The 21375-nt window shown below is 43.7% G+C and overlaps 1 protein-coding gene across 4 annotated transcripts in view; it reads left to right on the forward strand.

Annotated features, from left to right (window-relative positions):
- Positions 1 to 6817: 6817 nt before the first annotated feature.
- NUP153 (nucleoporin 153) overlaps positions 6818 to 21375 on the forward strand; it is a 64134-nt gene continuing 49576 nt past the window's right edge. For 3 of the 4 annotated variants that reach the window (XM_034762342.1, XM_034762345.1, XM_034762344.1), the window contains exon 1: positions 6818 to 6946. In XM_034762342.1, coding sequence (XP_034618233.1) covers positions 6842 to 6946 — 105 coding nt within the window. In that variant the 5' untranslated portion in view covers positions 6818 to 6841. The remainder of the gene's footprint in view (positions 6947 to 21375) is intronic. The other variant, XM_034762343.1, reaches the window with a different exon arrangement.

Genomic DNA, 21375 nt, shown 5'->3' on the forward strand with positions numbered 1-21375 from the left:
TTTGAGCCTGAAACTGAAGAATAAAGTTCTTAAGGAGCCACGTGAAAAGAAACTACTGTCATTACTGATTTTTGCCAGTATTAAGGCTATGGAAGATGCCATAGTTAAAAGACTCTATCACAAGTAATCAGGACCTCACTTTCACATCTGATCCTGGCACCAGCAATATGACATGCTTGTTTTGTTAGGTTGGTGGGAAGGTCATCATTCTAGCTTGTTTAGTCTCTATTATGATCATAACGTAAGTGAGGTTTGTAAACCATGTACTGTATCATTACACATTTTTAATAACTGATAAATACAATGGTGGTTGAATCAATGCTTTTTATTTTATTTTTTTAAATAATGCAAACACCTAATCATTGATAGTTAATCCCTTGTACTATAGCTAATGGTGAATTTGGTTCTGAAGTGCAGTGGGCTTAAATTTAGTGTTATGACTTGATTTCAGAGCTTCAATTTGATACAGTTGTTAGTTTTTCTGATAATTTGTTAAAAAATAAAGTGGCCAAAACAAAATCTGGGAGGGCTGCCTAAATGGCAAGCAATGGGCCAATTGTGTAACCAGAAGGGGTTCAAATAGCTTTCCCTCCTTTAAGGGGCTGACTGGTGGGAGTTTGCAGACTTCACTTATTGTGCTGTTTCTGTACAGACCAATAGTAGCAGATGAGAAAAACAGGCTGCTAAAGAATGCAACAGTAACACAATGAGTGCACAGTCCACCCACAGTGCAATGTCTCCATCTTTCCACTCAACTACTCCGCGTGCCCTATGCCACTATTGGCTTTTCTGAGTGCTAACCAGAAATTTCTGCTGCTGCTGCTTTCTCTTACCTGCTGTTGGATGCTCTCCCAGCCCTGCCTCTGCTAGGCAGATAGAATTTATACTGGAAGATGCCTCTTATAGACCTGTTACACTGTGAGAGTGGAACAGGACCCATAACACAAAGAGCCTCCCGTATGGCAGGGGGCGCAGCAACATAGAGTGCCATCACCAGTACCTTCCTCCCTGCTATTAAGAGCTCCCATGAAGAGCTTGCCCAGTCAGTTCATAGTGTGAAGTGACCAGCTTTGCATCCAGACCTACAGTTTGGGAACCCCTTGAAGAGGGGACTGAAAGAGGAACTGGTGGTCTGGAGGGAGAGTTGATGGATGGGTGTGGGGAGGAGAAGGGAGAGTAATTGGTAGACTCAAGGGGAACTGAGGGGGTGAAGGGGAGGGGAAAGTGATGTATGTGTAGGCCCCTCGAACTTTGATGGAGAAGGTTTGGTAAGGACTTCAAGACCTTTGCAGCTCTGGAAACTGAACTCACTTTATTGATCTAATTTGCCTGTGGTGTTGAGCTCTAGAGTGTGTGGCTTGAATTTTGTACATTGGTAGCAGTAACCCCTACACCTCTGACATGTAAGCTACCTAATTTGGGGTCCAACCTCTGAAGTTTGTAAGCCCCAGATACAGTAGCTGCATGTCATTGCTAAACCCTGGTTAAATTGTGCCCTGTAGTCCCCCTGCCCATGCATGATTCTCACTTGGGGCCAATGCCCCCAATGTGAGTCACATAGTCCAGGGCTTCTCAAATTGTGGGCTGTGGCCCAAAGGTGGGCTACAACACAATCCTGGGTGGTCCACTAGCAAAACTGCATTCTCCAATCAAGTTAGGGGCAGAGACTGGCGGGGGGAGGGCTTGTAGGGGCATTGCCCCCCCCCCCCCCGAAACGGCATCTTTCCATTCCCCTCCCAACCCTGGCCCCTCAGCACAGCTCCAGAACACACAGCCCCGTCCACTTGCCCTGCCTGACAGAGCCTGTGCAGGGAAAGCATGTGGGACTGCACTCAGGGGTTGGAGTTAGCAAGGGGCTGAAAACTGAAGATGAGATCTGGTTGAGCCTCAATAACGTGTGTCCCCAGCTGGAAAAACTGTACAAGGAGAAGCAGGTACTTCCATCCCATTAAGAAGACTCCTGGCCTGTAAGTTATTTTATATATTTATTTACAATACTTGATTATTTTTTAATTAGCATAGAGTAGGGGTAAGGTCTTTACTTATAAAGCACAGAAATTCAGATTTTACACTTACAAAAATTGAAAATGTAATATAGTGTTCAAAGTTGGACAACACAAATGTGGTGTTTTTTTTTTTTTTTTAAACAATTTTGTTAAAACCGTTGTTTTGCTTATTTCCAGTTTTATACCAAATTGAGTTTTCCCTGTTTGAACACCACACTTTGGTCTCAACATTTTTTTAACATGTAGTTTTACTATAATGGGGTTTCAAAGATTTTTAAGCATTTCTTTGAGTGCATAGTGCTAGGGCATACAATCATTTACGTTAAAATGAAAAAGGAAACTTACATTGTTTATTTCCTGTGAAATTTATATGTAAGTAATCATTAAAATTAATAATTTTCCTCAAGAAGTGTTAATAGTGGGCCACAGTGCCTATTGCAGTCTTACAGGTGGGCATCAGGGAAAAAAGTTTGGGAACCCCTGACATAGTCAACCTGGTCTAAGGTCTGAAGAATATTTTGCCCCTCTCAGGCTCGGCCCTACTAAAATGCTCCAGCCTTTGATACCTCACAAGACTCCTCATTCCATCCACTGCCAGAGAAGGGAGCATCTCGGCCCCACAGGGACCAATGGTTCTGTGGTTCCCTCTTCCCCCATTCCAGCCCTGCCAGAGGCTGCGGGACGGTGGGAGGGGTGTCCTTTCCCTGTTATCCAGTCAGCCCTGCTCGTTCCCTAAACCAGGAGGCCATGGCTCTGGGAGTCTGAGCTGATCAGCTGTTTACTCAGGCTCTCCAGGCCTTGAGTGCTGCTGCTCCTCCTTTTCCATTCCTTGAGTCACAAACTGGCTGTAAAACTGTCCTGTGCCTCTTGGGTTGGAGAGAGGGGCTGGGGGTGTTCCCAGGTGGCATGAGGATGAGGCTAGGGCTGTTTTGGGTTGGGGCTTCTGTAGAATGTACCTTTCCCCTGTCTTGCCCCCCATGTTCAGCACTTGGCTCCAGGACAGGGAAGTGCCACTTCAAGAGCCCGTGAAGCCATCGCCCCAGAGCCCCTAAAAAACTACATAGGGTCCCCTGCCCTGGAACTGAGATCATGGTGGAAAGAGGGAGCTTTGGGACTGGGTAGTGGTTAGAGCCAGGTGGAGGAGGAGGAAGGAAGCGAGCAGTTCCTTCATAAAGGGTGTAGCTTCCGCAGATTCACATAGTTAATATCAAGGCACCTTCACCACGAGCTTCTAGAGGGTGGTGCCCATTGGGCCATTTGCCCCTCTCTCCCATTCTCTTGCAGAGGGTTCCATGATATAAAGGGGGAGTGGCCCCAACCACCCTTCCTTTCCTTCTCATCCTTCCCAAGAGCAGTGCTAGACACCCTAGGCACTGTATAAACACATCGTCAGAGACAATCCTTGGCCCCAAAATTATTTCATGTTGTTGTTATTATTTATTAACTTATACTAGCACCCACTAAGGGCTTGATTCAGGAGAAGTGCTATAACATAACTTTGTAGTTTCTCCAACCATCTATGCAGCTGTCCCTCAAGAATCCTGAATCAAAGTAGTGGATGTAAGATTTTATCTCCTGCAGATTGCTGATCCCTGCTGTTGAGTGTCCATCCTGGGGCTGAAACAGTCCCAGTTCTCATTTAGGTTTATAAAGCAACTATGCAAAGTACTTAACTAGTAGCTTCTGTCACTTCCCCCTTGGTATCTTGGATTTGGCCTTACCATCCAATCTGCAAGCTGAGACCAAGGACTGGCCTGATCATGCTCCAACTGGGATTTACTGGTGCAAAAGAGTTACAGGCTTCTGCACCCCAAGCTGGAGGAAGAAAAAACAGGATCTCTGGATCTAGAAGTGGAGCACAGACATGTGTGGCTCACCATCCTGGCTGAGGAAGGAACAGATGGTCAGTTTCTCCATGGAGGCTAGTGAAAAAGTCTCACCAAAATTTCTACTCCTTGTTCAGAAGTCTATTGGTGTCCTGCAAATAGTGAATGAGACCCCATAAGTGGTTGGGGGTGAGTGGATTTTGGAAGGTTAAAGACTTTGGGGTAGGTCGTAGCCAGATGGATGGGGGCAGACAATATAGACTGAATAATTTAGGAAGGAGAAGGGCAATTGGGAAGAAGGAATTGATGCAGGGAAGGAGATGATGAGATATGTAGTGGGAGAAGGGAGAGATCACTTCTCTACAAAAGGGATGGGGAGGTGCATAAGTCCCTAAATGTTGGTGTCCAAGTTAGAAAATGTTGATGTAACACAGTTTTTATGTCAACTTGATTTTATACTTGTGCACAACAGTCTGGGGCTGTGATGGGAACTCATAATGGGCATGCTTGGTGCATGCCACAGGCAAACTCCTGTAGTATTTCCACTGTTTCTGTGGAGTCTAACAGACAATGAACAACTCTTCCCACTGTCCCAAGCAACCCTGCCTCAGTCTCCCTCACTTGGCTTCTTGTCCCATTCTCTTCAGCTCATTCTAGTCTACCAGCACCACTTCTAATAAGGGTTAAATGATTTACATAGAATTCTTCCTGTCAAGACTTTCCATTCCATTCCTCCTGACTTAATTTTATTCCCATCCAAATTTATTTAAAGCCTGTCGCTCCCTGATTGATTTTCTTTCAGCGGTTTGGAAGGGCTGCTTTTCATTGACTCCTGTGGTGTGTCCATTGTTTCTGTGAAGTCTGCGGGCTGGAACAACAATGAAGGACTTTGCCCATTCTGTTTTAACAGGGCATCCATTGGTCTTTCAGCCTCAACTAAACAGTGTTCTCATTTTTCTGGGGTTGCCAAGTTGGAATTCTGACTCTCTGGTATCTCATCAGGTGAACCTTCTGCGTAATTTTGGGCTTAGTCCTGGGATCCACCTATTTTGCTATTCACCACTTCATTTATTCTTGTCAATACTGTACAGAATCCCTCCCAAGGTTAATCAGTTTTAGGGCTCCTACCTTTCCTTCCACTAAGAATGTGGAATCAGATTGTCTCTCTTCCCACCCCCCAAAAAAGTTTCCCCATATGAACTTTATGGTTGAAGTCTTTTTTTCATTTTCAAATGGTTTCAGATTTTCCCAAGGAAATGTGTGCTTTTTCAGTTTGGGGCTGTGGAATATCTATATCGTTCAAATGATCCAATTTCGTTTGCTCCTTCCCAGAAACTCTACAGGAGATTTCCTGGGTCCCTTGTTTGTCCAAACATGAGGTGAACTGGGGTTCTTTTTGTACTTTAAATGATTGGTATCTTATAGGCCATCAAAAATAATGAGAGATGCTGGTTACAGTCTGTTTGATGCTGTTGTGAAAAGGTAGCCTGCTTAACCTTTTTTTGACCCATTCCACCTTCCCACACAATTGTGGTGTGAGTCTTATGGATTTCTAGAATCTTATAAGCCTGTTGAAATACTTTTGATTCATATTTTTTCCCTTGATCTGTGTGCCAATCATCTAGAACCCCAAATCTGGTGAAGAGTAAGTTCAGTAAAACTTCAGTGACTGGCACAGCCTTTTTGTTCCCTATTGATTAAGATTCAGGCCATTTTGTAAAGAAGTCCATCCTATATTTGTGAACTGCTCTCCATAATGAGAAAGAGAACCAGACAGAAAGAATAAATAGGCATGTCACGAATGATTGACTGTTTCTTCACCAGGGATCAGTGAAGGCAATTTGTGGGGCAACATCTTCTCTATAAATCTATCTGGAAGGGCATTTTTATATTTTACTGCATACTTGACATAGATTTATAAATATAATGGGCCAGATCATCATCTGGTATAAATCAGCATCACTTCATTGACTTGTTTTAAGCAGCTAAGGTTTGGCTCTTTTTGTGTGTTTGTTTGTATTAACACTTATTTAACTGTAGTGGCTACATTTTTGCTAGACATGTTGTTGGTCTGACTTCACCTAGAAATAGTTCTGACTCTTATGTGTCACTTACAAATCATCTATAAAGGACTTATCTCCGTTGGCCCATTATGTGCTTCTCCATGCTCACTGCTCTTCCCTTCACCACACCAAAACAACTCCGTCCCTCCACTTGCACGGTGGGCTTTTATAACAGCCAACCAGAATCTGGCCCCCAGTAATTGGTTTATGGACCAAAGCAGTTATGGATCCAGGGGCACGTGTTACTTTTCTTTACCACATTTTCTGATGATATTGCTTCCAATCTTTTTGATCGCTGCAGAGTGGAAATTATCCACCAGAGTATGTGCTTGCGTAACCTGAATTTACACAGCACCACTGCCAACCTAACCCTCTAACAACGCTAAACAAACCATGCGATAGCCTTAAAAAAAATCACAAGATGGTGGGGTTCGGCGTATTTGCCTGTGAGGAGTTTTTGCTCAATGCAACCTGCGATTGGAGCTGGGGAAAAAACACCCCTGGCCAGAACCTGGCTCGGTCTCTACCTGCCCTCCCCCGAGCGCCAGCGCCTACAGCCCCTGCCACTTCCCGAAACTACACTTCCCATGAGCGTTGGAGGTGGGGAGCACTCGCTGCTGGGTAAGATGCAGCAGGATGACGCATCCCGTTGTGCGCGAGTTAGTGACGCAACCTGCCCGAGCGGGCGCTGTGTGGTTGGTCGGACGGGGGGGAGGGGTGCACGGAGTCGGCCGCGGCGCGGGCGGGACGGAGCCGGCAGCCAGCAGCAAGCGCGTGAGGCCCCGGAGTCCGCGAGACAGGCCTTGCGGCGCGTGGCGGGGGCATCTCCATAGTGACAGTGACAGCACAGAGGGGAGGAGGGAGCGCGCGGCGCGGCCAGGCCGCGGGGGGAAAGGGGAGCGAGCGGGGGCCGGGCCCGCTCTGCGCCGGGGGGCCGGATCCCAGCATGGCCTCGGGCGGGGGAGGCGGCGGCGGCGGCAGCGGAGGGGGGAAGATCCGGACCCGGCGGTACCACCTGGGCACCTCGAAGCCCTACCCGAGAAACAAGCAGGTGAGAGGCCGGGGATGGGCCGCGCCGCTCTGCCAGGCCGGGGGCTCTGACTCACGGGGGCCCGCGGGGTCTGGGAGCCGCCGGGCTGGGCGGAGGATCCCCGGCCTATCCAGGCCCCGCGGGCTGGGGACCCACGTGGAACCCGGGGGCGGCGGGGCCGCGTGGGGGATCGGGCTGTCGGAGCTACGGGAGGGCGCTGGGGGCGTGTGAGGAGCCACGGCCCGGGGTGGGGGGACAAGGGGCTGGGGGCCTGTGGGGGAGGCTTTCCCATGCGCTGGGGCCGGTATGCATGTGTGGGGGTTTCCTCTCGGGCAGCGGGGAGGGGTTTGGGATTTCCCTCTGGGAGCGCGCGCGGGGCGGGAGTTAGGGATTTCCTGCCTTTTTTTCGGTGAAGCTGGGAGGGGTCACTGGAGGGAAGAGGAAACGTGTTTAGCAGTTGGTGCCATGTGTGAATTAACCCCGTCTCAGTTTGCTTCAAACAGCTTTGATGGGGCGGGAACGGGGAAAAGAAAAGCGTTGGAAGGAAAAATCTGGAGAGCGTTTCCTGTCACAGAGACCAGCTGGTGTAGGGTGCAGATTTTCCCAGGATGTAAACTTTGACTCTGCCCATCGTGTAATGTCTCTGGGCCTTTGGGGTGGTGTAACTCCACTCTTAATACAATCTTCTTTTTCTATACCACCCAACTTACTGGTTGCTTTCCAACTCAGATTGCCAAAAGATATTTATATATTAGCAGGAATGTTTTGGGTTCACTTTTGGGCAAACATTATACACAATCAGGATAAACTTCTAGAATGACATTATCTTAAATAGGTGTTTAGTTAGCATACAGTGAATTTTGAGATTTGAATGTCTTTAAGATCAAACCAACCAAATTTTTAATTCTTATGTACAAGTTTCAAAACATCATACAAACCACTTTGTAAGGGCAGTGTGCAGTTAGTTGTCCTTGTGATAATTTCAGTAGGTGAATAGTTCATAATCTTCAACCCCTCATATAAATTGTTCTGGTATTTCATTCTTTGTATATCTGTTGCTAGCATATTTTGGGTGCTAATACAGTATAAGTAATAACAGTATTTAAAAAAACTTTTAATTGTTTTTTTAATCTTGCTGAAGTGGTGGATAAATAACAAAATAACTTGTTTATATATTATAGCGCTTGACATTGCAGGGCATTTATAGATAAAAATCCAGAAACTAGGTGGGATGGCTGGTGGACAAGCAAATAGATCCTTCATTATTAGTGTGTGTGTGTTTCTAGGAGTTTTAGGGTGCTCAGATACCTATGTACTGTACAAATCTCATCTGTGTGGGTATATATGTATGCATTTGGGAATGTCTTTATGTAAATTGTTGAACTAGGTTAATACAAATTCAGTTATGTTCTGTTTGTATATAAAGTGAAGGATTATCCAACATAAATTTCATAACATACTGCTTCTCAGAATAATAGAAAGGAATTGTAATTTTTCTACAGCCTTAAGTATACATATACAATTGCGTAACACTGTTCTGCATCTGTCCATGAAGCTCTAGGACAGGGGTTCTCAAACTGGGGGTCGAGGTAATTACATGGAGGCTGACAGCTCGTGACCCCTCACCCCAAACCCCGCTTCACCTCCAGCTTTTATAATAGCGTTAATTAAAAACACTTTTTTGTATATTTTATATGGGGGTTGCACTCAGTGGCTTGGTATGTGAAAGGGGTCACCAGTACAAAAGTTTGAGAACCGCTGCTCTAGGAGATAGTAGTTTAATGACATTTAAACAGTAAAAATGAGTTTCTTCATCTCGAAGTGTAGTATTGAAACATTTGTGTAAAAGCTAAAGAAATATTGAAATAGCAAGTAATGAATGTGTTGATCACTGCTAGTTGAGGAGTGACTTTGAAGGAGATGTATGGAAAGGTTTAAATAGTAATTATGGACCTAATCCTCTAGTCTGAATGCACCAGTTGTGTTGTCTTTGTATATTCCCAATGGGTTCATTTGGATAAGTGCTGAAGTAAGGAATATTGGGAATATTTGGAGGATCAGGCCCCAAGAATAGATACTTGAATGTACTGGTCAAATTTACAGATGTAACATGGTGTAATAAGAAGAAAATTGCTTTCTTTATTGTAATGCTTTAAAACTCAATTTTTTCAGGCAAAAATTATAAAGCCTGAAAGCACAATTCTTTGTTTTTCCCCCTTGGGTAAATCAGTTTTTACTGGCCAGGCTTTTTAAAGCCTGCCAGCAACCTGTATGTTCACTTTAAGGTTCAGACTAGTGTTTTTAATCTTGGGGATATGTCATCTGTAGTTTTAAGGATTTGACTACCTTTTTGTGCAATGGTGTAAAAAGTGACTTGCACTGGTTTACCTGTGTTTGAAACCTGGGTAAGCTGCACCAGTGTAGTATGTCTTCACAAGGGGTTTGCACTAGTGCAACTACATTGATGTAGTTTTAGCAGGGGTGGGCAAACTTTTCGGCCTGAGGGCCACATCTGGGTATGGAAATTGTATGGCGGGCCATGAATGCTCATGAAATTGGGGGTTGGGGTGCGGGAGGGGGTGAGGGCTCTGGCTGGGGGGCAGGCTTTGGGGTGGGGCTGGGGATGAGGGCTTGGGGTGCAGGAGGGTGCTCCGGGCTGGGACGGAGGGGTTTGGAGGGCGGGAAGGGGATCAGGGCTGGGGCAGTGGGTTGGGGCGCGGGAGGGGGCCCAGGGCATAGGTTCCAGGCATTGCTTACCTCGAGCAGCTCTCAGAAGCAGCGACATGTCCCCCCTCTGGCCCCATTCGCAGGCACCGCCCCTGTATCTCCCATTGGCCGCAGTTCCTGGCCAATGGCAGCTGCAGGGGCAGCGCTTGGGGCGGGGCAGCGTGTGGAGCCCCCTGCCTGACCCTACACGTAGGAGCCAGAGGGGGGACATACTGCTGCTTCCAGGAGCCGTGCGGAGCAGGGCAAGTTCTGGACCCTGCTCCCCAGCTGGAACACCAGAGCAGAGCAAGCCCTGGACCCCACTCCCCAGCAGGAGCTCAAGGGCCAGATTAAAACGTCTGGAGGGCTGTATAGTTTGCCCAAACTCTGAGCTATAGTATTGCAGCCCCCTCCCAAGTCCTGGTCATGCAAGTTGCTTTGAGCATGTGGAACCCTACTGAAGTCAGTGAGGCTTGATGCCTGGGTCTGCGTGTGCAGAGCAGTTGCTCTTTCAGACCTAATCCTGCATCTACCAGTGCTTTAAATCATTATTTTTTCATGTGCACACGAACAATCCCTGATTCTAAACTGTTGGTTGTTTTGCTTCTGAGTGACATGAAATACAAGAGCCAAAAGAAATTAAAAAATTGTCATATATCTGAACTACCTGCCCTGTTCTGTGAGGAACATCTGATTGCTGCTGAATCATCCTAGGAAGAAAAATGTCTCATGATTAGGCATAACTTTTAGAATTTTGCAATCAACCGTATAATTTGGTGATGTTCTGCAAATGAGACAGATATTTTTTAGTTTAAGAATAATAATGTTCATTTGACTATTTTGTGTGTCTGTCTCTACATGCTTTAGTTCAGTAGTAGGCTGGTGTAAGAAACTGAACACTAACAGGTTTTTAAAGTTTGTCTTTTCTTTCAAGAATTGGGCTATAGTTCATTTCAGCTCATATTTTATCTCTGGTACCATCTATACGTAAGTGGCAACCATGTTATCAAGAACAGTGTTTAACTATGATTCTTGTTAGCAGGTATTAACACAGTTTCTGCCATCAGCATAAAAAATGACTCCTACTCTACAGGGGCCTATCTACACTGAGAATTTTTAGCAGTTGTCTCGCATTTAGTCTAGCAGTTGTGTCAGTAAAACTGGAAATGCCACTGTAGAGTGGGTGCAGGCATTTTTACCAATTTTCATCTATCTCAACTCACTTTAAATGCAGCTTAGCATAGTTTTGTGAAACAATTTATAGCACTGTTCATTAGTGTATATTGCCCAGGGACCTCATATTAGCATGCAGTTCCAGCACAAATTTAGACAAGACTGTTGGTTCATAACAGTCCTTATTGGTATATACTTCAGTTCTGTCTCAAGGCTTAGGTTCTTTCATTCCCAATGGAAGAATAAAGTTTGTAATGGAGAAAAGTCCTTTCTGAAGGACAGAAATAATGTTTACATCCCGCTTTTGTATATTATCCTAGGTAGTTTATCCATCAATTTAGAACACGAGATTCTCTCTGAGTAAGAACATGCCTAAATTATTTTGTTTAAATTACTGTTTCTAAAAGTGGTCCATGGACCATGGCTGACTTACGGAAAACTGACAGATCATGTGGTGCAGGCTCTTCTATTTTTCCAACTGCTGTGTCACATGAAAGACAGCTAAAAAATGATTGAATTGTTCATAATATTTTTCTGATATTGTATTAATGCATAAACATTATGCAACTGCAAATTGTGAAAGGGAGGTATTCTGCACAGTCCTGACACAGGAGAAAAAGTGGTCCCCAGTATAATCTTTCTGTTAATACATGATCTGCTATGAAATGTTGAGAATCCCTGGTCTCTACTACATTTTGTATAATACACCCCTGTGGTCACTGGTGCTATAGAAGTAATAATTATGCTGGGTATTCCAAAATGCCACTTTGCAGAAACCCTTTCTTGTAGTCAGTGTTTTTAATTTTGACTCATTAAAACAGAACTTTAGGATTATTCCTCAGTTTGTCCACTCTTTCTGTATTTAGTCTCAAATCTGATTCTTTCCAATTTGGACAACTTTCATGCATTGCCATCAGATTTATCTCAGTCTGTCCCATTGTCTGGGCATTAACCAGATTGAGTGGTTTATTTCTTTATGACACTTCAAATATCTGCTATTTCTTCTTTAAGAACACTTATTGAAGGCTTGTGCACACAAAGTTGCACTGATTTAATTAAAAATGGGAATTTAAATCAATATTTTTAAACAGATAGAAACCCCTGTGTGGATGCTCTTATTTTGGTTTTAGAGCTGTCCTTTCTGGTTCAGTTTAAGACTGTTGGGAACAGGTTTAAGATAAACTGAAATAAGCGACTCTTAGTCCTGGTCTACACAGGGGGGAAATCGATCTAAGATATGCAACTTCAGCTACAAGAATAGCGTAGCTGAAGTCGAGAAGTCAACGTGACTTAGATTGACTTACTTTGCATCCTCACGGCATGCGATTGACGGCCGCCACTCCCCCGTTGACTCCGCTTCCGCCTCTCGCCTTGGTGGAGTTCAGGAGTCAATGGGGAGTGCGTTCGGGGATCGATTTATCGAATCTAGACGAGAAGCGATCTATAAATCTCCGATAGATTGATCACTACCCGCCGGTCCGGAGGGTAGTGTAGACATACCCTTACACTAAAATGAAAGCAAAGAGGATTACTCCACTTTAATTAAACTGATTTAAAAATTATTTAAAGGGTGGTCTGTGATGGAAAGTTATACTCATAGCTACTGAGCTGTGAACTTAAACCAGTATAACTCGAAGTGTGGATATTTTTATTCTGGAAAAAGTGTGTGTTCCCAGATTTATTTAACTTAAAGCCTCTTTCTAAGTGACATAAAATTTTTATTCTCGAGTAAATGTTCACACAGGGAGTTATATCAATTTTACTATATCTGTTTAACTATACCAGTATAATTATAACTGGTAAAACTTTCTTGTGTAAACAAATCGTAAGTTAAACCAGTGCAACTTTTCCATGTAGACAGGGCCTAACACTTCAGTATTCTCTAAACTTCATCTCTCATTTCCATATTTCTCCTACTTACAATGCTGTTGTCAATTGGCATAGCTATAATTAAAATATTTGTGGTAAACTTGGTATACTGTGACTTGTATTTTTAACAAGTGTTAGCTAATGTGTGTTAAAATCCTAGAGTAGAGAAGTTGTAGTTTTAACACAGGTTAATTAGTTGAAGTAAACCCTGGCGTCCGCCAAGCAGTGAATTGTTTGCTGTCAATCTGGACTGAACTTGAACTAGTGACCTGGCAGTGAAAGGCTCTGAATCCCATTATCAATCCCCTAAGTCACCCAGACCACTGAGTCCGTAAGCTGATTTAAAATAGTGGTTGAATGTGTGTGTGTGTGTGTGTGTGTGTGTGTGTGTGTGTGAAAGATCAGTCCCCTAAGTCACCCAGACCACTGAGTCTGTAAGCTGATTTAAAATAGTGGTTGAACTCTGGTGTGTGTGTGTGTGTGTGTGTGTGTGTGTAAAAGATCAGTCCCCTAAGTCACCCAGACCACTGAGTCTGTAAGCTGATTTAAAACAGTGGTTGAATTCTGGTGTGTGTGTGTGTGTGTGTGTGTGTAAAAGATGTTAGCTTCTCCTTCCACCCTTAAATAAAAAGGTTAATATTTTGACATGCAATTTGAAAAGGAGCTAACAAAACAGCCTATCTTAATTCTCAAAAAGAAGAACAGGAGTACTTGTGGCACCTTAGAGACTAACAAATTTATTAGAGCATAAGCTTTCGTGGACTACAGCCCACTTCTTCGGATGCTCTGAAACCTATCTTAATTCTCTAACTTTAAAATAACAAATTGCTCTAGTAGCACAGAAGCACAGAAAGATATTTTTTTCATATTTTTAAAATGATATTGGTTGGCTCACCTCAGTTCTCCAAGTGTACTGATGGGTTGGTAGCAGTAAGAATTATAGAATACTGTAGGCTATTTTTTATAGATACACACTCCAAAATATTTGGATAAAGCCCAATTTGAACTTTTTTCCCACATAAAATTTGGGGTTCCTTTGAGACAGATATTAGCTCCACGTTCTTTACAAATTAGTTGCAGGCTGTTGGCTTCTTTAGTGAATCTCTCTTCAGTTTGGCTTATGCAAATTATTTAGTGGAGGCTGTCATGTTAACATTTAGATTCTTTATACAAAGTGTAGAAATATATACAAATTAACATATTCCATTCATGTTTTTTTTTTTTACTGTAGCTATTACTATGCAGTTGGAGGCTGGTCTACATTGTCTTAAAAAAATTGAAATCAAGTGAATTAAATTAGTGCAGATCTCTAATATAGCTGTACTTAAACTGATTTAACCCTCACTTTAAATTATTTTAACTTAATTTGCTTAGTAAGGGTCAAACAAGTTTAAGTATATCTGTATTAATGAGTTGCACTGTATTAACAAGATCAGTTTTTAATAGCCTTAATTAAACTAGTGCAACTTTTCTAATATAGGCAAGTCCTGATTGCCTTCCAGTAGTGCATTAAGTGACATGACTACCATCTGTGTTGGAAAATTTAGGCAATAAAGGAGCAATGTCCTGAATCTTCACAGTACACCTCTACCCCAATATAATGCGACCCGATATAACATGAATTCGGATATAACTCAGTAAAGCAGTGCTCCGGGGGGACAGGGCTGCGCACTCCGGCAGATCAAAGCAAGTTTGATATAACGTGGTTTCACCTATAACGCAGTAAGATTTTTTTGGCTCCCGAGGACAGCATTATATCGGGGTAGAGGTGTATATGATGCTACTTATGGCTTTCAGTGTGCTTACCTCATGTTAATTAAAATAAATTAAAATAAATTCACTGCTAATGAAATCTTAAAATTACAGATATAAATACACACAAGTAGGGAAATGGGTATTAACATTAGTGACATTAACTTGCCCACATTCAATATATATTTTTGATTTCCACTTTGCAACCTTAACAGTGCCTTAATATATAATAATAAATTGATGTTTCTTGTGTTTTGTTTTTTTGAGAGAGACAAAATGCTTGTGACTGATTGTGTTTGCATTTAAATAGTTCCAATTTGGTTTTGATGTTCACACCTCATTGAAATTAACAGAGCAGAAGAGCTGTTATTACCATCTTTGCTGCTATTTGGCTGCAGACATCTTCCATATAGGTTAAGAACATATTGGGGCACCTTAATCTTTGCCAGAGAAAAAGAAAATTGGGGCTGGTCTACATTAGACAAGGTACACCCACATATTCAAACCCCTAGTATAGATTCACTTAAGCAGTTTTGAATCTTACAGCTGTTTAGCTTAAGTCAATTTAAGCTAAACTGATATAAACAAGGTTTAAACTGATTCAAGTGTATCTATATTAGGGATTTACTCTGGTGTAACTAGATCAATTTTAAATCTGTTTATAAAAATTGCACTGGTGTAACTAATGAACAGCTCTTTATGTTATTAATTGAAGATTAGAATGTACAAAACACTGCGGAATGAATCAGGAATTGTAGACAACCATGATGAAACCTCAGAATCTGCCATTTTTGCAATCACAGGTTTCTCTTGTCCCTGATGTTCCGTCATTCTTCAGAGGAACTTGTTGTGTGCTTCAGTGGATATGTACAATCTCCCTTAAGTAAACTGTCCAAGTGGCAATTCTTGTGTTTATCAGACTGGTCAGAGAACACACAGCAGGATTAGATAAAATGTAGATTTAAAAACTCTTGAGCCCTGACTAAAGTAACTACAACTTCCACTGTTGCTACCCAGAAGTGAATTTTGGGTCCTAACTCTTCTGTTGTAGACAAGGCCTCTGCATGATGCTTAAAAGTTGATAGGGCTTTGTTGAGCCATGCTAAAAATCTTAGAAGGCCACTGAGCATAATAAAGGTGATTTTTTTAGTTACTTACCTTACTTTAATATTTCCCATTTCATCACCTAAACTTAACAAGGTGCTACTTCTAAATAAGGGCTCTATACATGCAAAGTTTCAAACTTAAGTCTAGTCTACATTAGGATTTTACATGAGTATAGCTGCATCTCTCTGGTGTGAAAGTATACATCCCTGAGAGATGTAGCTATGCCGACCTAATCCCCGGTATAGACAGTGCTAGGTTGACTGAACAATTCTTGTGCTAATGGGTGAATCCTTCCCATTGGTGTAGGTAGTGTCTATAGTGAAGTGCTAAAGAGTTTGTCAAATTCAAAAATTGTATCTTCACTAATAGGGAGGACTCCTGTGAACAAGATGAGATGAATACATAATAGGATTGGCACGTTCAGTGTTTGATTCACAATAGCCCCATCATATATCAGCTCAGTTTGTAATAAGGAAGGGAGATAAAGATAGTACAGCATTGATTCTTGAAGAGTATTTGTCTTATACAAATCATATGGCTAGAGAGTAAACAAAACCAAGCCAACTGCTGACACCACTTGTAAGCAATGAGTAATTTTCCTAGAGTAGACCATGCTACAATGCTGAAGACACTTAGGAAGTTCTGGGCAGTTAGATGACACAGTCCATGTTTAAAAGGTCGGTTAGTTTATATTAATGCTCCCAGCTGGTATTGCTGCAACAGTGGTAATGAAAGAATAAAAATTATAAGTCTTGGGTGGGCATAGTGGTCTTTTACGTTATGTATGCGTAATGGTGCTAGAACCCACTCTTTGCTAATATTGTTGATGTGCATTCTAAACAGAGTGTAGAAAAAAAAAACAAATATTTGGGACCTGCCTACAAAATTAACCACATTTAAACATGATTGTGGTTAAGCCATATTATAGCAACTTTTTTTCTTTCTTGCATGGACAGATAACATGTTGAACTAAGTTTTAATCCTGGTTGATATGCGCGCGCGCGCGCACACACACACACACACACACACGTGCACTTAATTGTTTTAGAGAGAGAATGTTACTAAAGTCGGGGTAGCCGTGTTAGTTTGTATCCACAAAAACAACGAGGAGTCCGGTGGCACCTTAAAGACTAACAGATTTATTTGAGCATAAGCTTACTAAAGTGCATTTCCTTTCAACGCAGTCACAAAAAATCCAGGAAATCACCAGTTAGGCTACACTAACACCCGGAGCAGCTTCAGTTCATGTAATTTATTGCTCTAGTCTCACCAGTCCCAAACCTTCAAAAACTCTAACAAAGAAATTCCTGCTGATGCCAACTGGTATCGGCACAGTTGGGGTTCCCTAGTAGACAAGGCTCTAGTGGCTTCGATTGGCTTTACTGCTATGTTAATTAAAGCTGCTAGAGCCTTGTCTTTGCTTAAGCTCCCACTGTTGCTAACATGGGTTCAGCTGAATGTGTAATAACATTAATAGGAAATTCTTTTGTAAACAAAGTGATAGATTCTTTACTTCCACAACAGACTTTCACTTCCCATATATAACTACCCAGAAAGCACACATCCAGTTTCTCCAAATCACAAAGAAATGCAAAGGTTTAATTATGACCTCAGCAAGACATATTAAGATAAGCATACGTTGCTTCACTGTGCAAGTATATAATGAGTTTTTACTACCTTAAAAATTCAAGGTTTTAGTTAAGGTTTGTATATGAAAGTTGTGGGCATGGGGAAAATGTCAAGGATTTTTATGGAGGCAATGGCAGCAAGTGATGGATTGGGAGGTTTTGGGTTTGAGGGTAAAGAATTTGTCAAGGTAGCAGAGGTGCTTGGAGTTTGGGGGTAGGGAATGACGGGGGTAGTATATAAGGAGCGCTGGGGTACAACACGAGAAAAAGGCAGGGTTTGGCTAGTGTTTCCTTGTTTTCTCCATCCAACAGATGCTCCTGCTGGAATTCTGTGCCACTGTACAATGCAGAATTTGCACAGAATTAATGTTCTCTGCAGAATTTTATTTTTTCATGCAGAATTTGTGACAGCCGGAGCCCCTGCCATCCACGCCTGATGGTGGGAGCCCCAGTTGCCCCTTCTCCAGTTTATCTGGATTTTTGGTTATCCAATCTGGCCCCGATCCCAATTAGATTGGATAATCAGGGTTCTACTGTACTTTTATACAGCATATTTTTATATAATGAGTTTGTTTAAATGAAATATGTAATTTCACTGAAACAGAAGATAACTGTCAACAAAGATGCATCAAGTTCAGTTTTAATACGCCTAGTAAGGAATCTATTTGTCAAAAAATATGTCCTGAATCTTTTATGTTGTCTGTATTGTTACAGGTATTTTGAAATAAATTACCAAATAATTGAAACTGGCATGATTATATTGAGTTATTTGACAAATAAAATATGCAGAATTTTGTAGAATTTTAAAATATTGTGTACAAAATATTTTTAATTTTTTGGTGCAGAATTCCCCCAGGAGTAAAGAGATGTGCAAAGTCTCAGTGCAGAGTGACTTACTTCCTCAGCAAACTTTGAGATCTGGTGGGTGGAGAAAGCAATAATGTTCTACTGCTTCCCTGTACTTCATTTCCTGTACTTCCCTAACATGGTTGCTCCCTCCTTACGTGCCAGAATCCCACTACATCATACTCTACAAACCTTGCTCCCCTGTATGTTAACACAAGCTCACTGCAATTTTCCCCATCATCTGACAGGCCTGGTGGCTATAGTGGCTCAGAGCAGTCTACATGATAGGATGGTAAAAGTGTCGGTATGTAGTCTACGCCAATGACTTGTCACTTCTTCGAGTGCTGATCCTTTTGGGTATTCACTATGAATGCTCTGTGTGCCTTTGACCAGAAACTCTTCATTAGCAGTGTCTGTTGGTTTGCACCTTGCACCTCCTCATGCTTTCAAATGAGGGCAGAAGGGGCAGCACAGAATGACCACCTCTCCAGAACCTTCTGTGTCCATTCTCCTCTTCTTCATTCTCCTACCTAGAATCTGTAAATATTGTAAACAATATTTTAGCTGAGATAGTTTAGTCTAGTTTTAGTGCTAATTAGTGGAGGATTGAGGGTCCTCCTCCATTACCTTCCCTTTGTCTTGTTTATCTATTATGCCCAAGGTACCATGCTTTAAGCTTTGCCTGGCCTGACCCCGGTCTTCCTGGTGAGGAACCTGCATGACAACTGCCTGTATTGCCTTGGGGAGGTTCACATGCCCTTGAGGTGTGGCATCTCTTGCTCTTTCCCGCCATGTACCAGGTAGTCTTATGAACTCAGGCTCTGAAAACACTTCATGTAGCTCTCCATGAGACCCTGCTTGTATCCTGAACCCTCCTGCTCCTCTTCAACCTGTTTGGAGTCACTGGGCAGTGTTCCACTGCCATCTGGTACCAGTGGTTCAAAGTCATTCACCAAGAACAGGGGCTCCATGAGGCAGAAGCATGAGTGGGACAAGCCCCTCACCTCTTCCTCTAGCACCGCCTGAGACTTTGCACCCTGGAACAGATGGTACTGGGAGCTTCCAGTTCCCCAGTGCCACACATTGAAGGATCATTAACAACGCCTGTGCTGCATAAAGTCAGAAGGGATTCTCCCCCACTCCTTCATTACAGTGGTGCCAGCCACTTACAGATCCTCCTCCTCTAATACAGCACCAATTGTGTAGACAAAGCCAAAGACATCAATCAACCCAAGGCCCTGTCATCTTCTGGAAGATTTAGCTATATATGCAGACCTGACATCTCTGATTTTCTCTGAACTGATCCTGCTCCAGGAGGTCTCCACCCCATTGACTCTCCATTCATTTGCCAATACTATGAACCAGCTGGAGCAAGAGGTCAGCCTGATCCTCTCCACTTCTTGCTTGTCCTTGCTCCTGATTGGTGGGAACCATCCCACTACGCCACCAGCCCCACCATTGGCACATGAAGAATTCTGTTCATCAAACAAAAATGAGCTTGTACTGACTGTCCCTCCAGCTACCCGACAAAGAGCCATCACCCCAGAATGCTTCCAAATGCACTCGCTTTCCCTCATGTCCTTGCCAACAGCATTTGTTGTCCTGGGACTAATGGTACTCCTTGTGGGGGTCCACATCAGTACCCCTACACCCCATCCTATATCTCTGTTGAGGTCCTTGGGAACCATACTTCCAGGCACCTGAATATGAGGACCCTATATTCTGCATCCCGTAGTGGTTACCACTAGATGAAGAACCATAGTCACCAAGGGAGCAGCTGATGGAGGAGGAGCAGCTGGATCCACCAGTGAAACTCTTTGTGATCTCCACATGAGGCGCTATCACCAGCATCTCCTTTATCCCCAGATTATTATAAACAGTACCAGGATCACAGGAGAATCACAGATGCTCTCCGAATACCACTAGAGGAGGAGTTCCAGGATCCAGCCCACATGCTCTTGCACATCCTCCAGGCTACGTCTCCATTTTAAATGGCAGTCCAGGTTGACATGGCCATCATGGAACCTGCCAGAGTTACCTTGCATACTATTGCAACCTGTGCCCCAAAGAGGGCTAAGAAATGTTACTTTGCTCTCCCCAAAGGCATGGAATTTCTCTTTTCCCACCCTACCTCCAATTCCTTGGTGGTCCAAGCAGTTACAAAAAGAAGCCAGCCTCAGCCCAAATCCACTTCACTGAATAAAAATACCAAAGGACTTGGCCTCTTTGGAAAAAAGGTGTTTTTGTCAGCTTAGTTTAGCATTCTGAATAGCAAACTACCAACTTCAGTGTCTAAGTATGACTTCTTGAATTATAGCAAGCTCCTTCAGGAAAACAGACCTTGGTTCCAGGCCATTCTGGATGAGAGAAAGCTAGTGTCACGTTCTTGTCTCCAGGTGTCCTTTGATGCAGTGTCACAATCCATAGTCATGAGATGGGTATCATGGCTTCTGGCCTTGGGGTTCTGCAGGGATGTCCAAACCACACTTGAGGGCCTTCCCTTTGAAGGTCACAATCTCATTAGGGATAAAACCAACAAGTCGCTGCATATTCTCTGCTCTCTGGGTACTTATTCTTTGGCACCCTGTAGAAAATATTCCACGTAGGGTGACCAGATGTCCCGATATTTAACCCTTTGTCCCGCATCCCGATCAATGTACGATTGGGATGCCATTTGTCCTGATATTCAGCTAAGGAGGCGAGCGGGAGAGAGGTGCTGACCCCGTGGGTGCTCCGGGGCTGGAGCACCCATGAGGAAAAATTGCAGGAAAGCTCCCCCCTCCTCGCCTCTTTATCCCCCCCCTTCCCCCAGTGCACTGCGTCCCCCCTCATCCCTCCCTCCAGCGCTTCCCGCCGCCTAACAGCTGTTTGGCGGCACTTAGCGCTTTCCAGGAGGGAGGGGGGGAGGAGCGGGGACACGGTGCGCTCGGAGGAGGAGGCAGAGAAGAGGCAGGGCAGGGGTGGGGCAAGGTTGATGCAGGGGCGGGAAGAGGCGGGGGCTGGGCGAGCACCCACCCAGCAGAGGAGAAGTCAGTGCCGTAGGGGTGAGTGGCGGGCGAGGGAGTGAAGAGGCGAGCGGGCGGGGAGGTGAGCGGTGGTGGGGGACTGAGGAGGGACGCAGCAAGCCAGCAGCAAACCGGGGGATGAGGAAGGGCGTGGGGGGGGGGGGGGGGAGAGGGGAAGGGGCAGAGTGGGGGTTGACTGGGAGGGGCTGATGGCACCCCAATGCGTCCCGATATATTTTAGTGTGATGATCTGGTCACCCTAATTCCAGGTCTCCTTTCTGCCTTGACATCAACCACCATCTTCTTCCAACAGAGGATATGTGAACCCCCAAGGAAATGACAGAGGATCCAGCTGCATAGGCAC

This window comes from Trachemys scripta, chromosome 2, assembly GCF_013100865.1.
Source record: "Trachemys scripta elegans isolate TJP31775 chromosome 2, CAS_Tse_1.0, whole genome shotgun sequence".
In the NCBI taxonomy this organism is placed as follows: Eukaryota; Metazoa; Chordata; order Testudines; family Emydidae; genus Trachemys; species Trachemys scripta.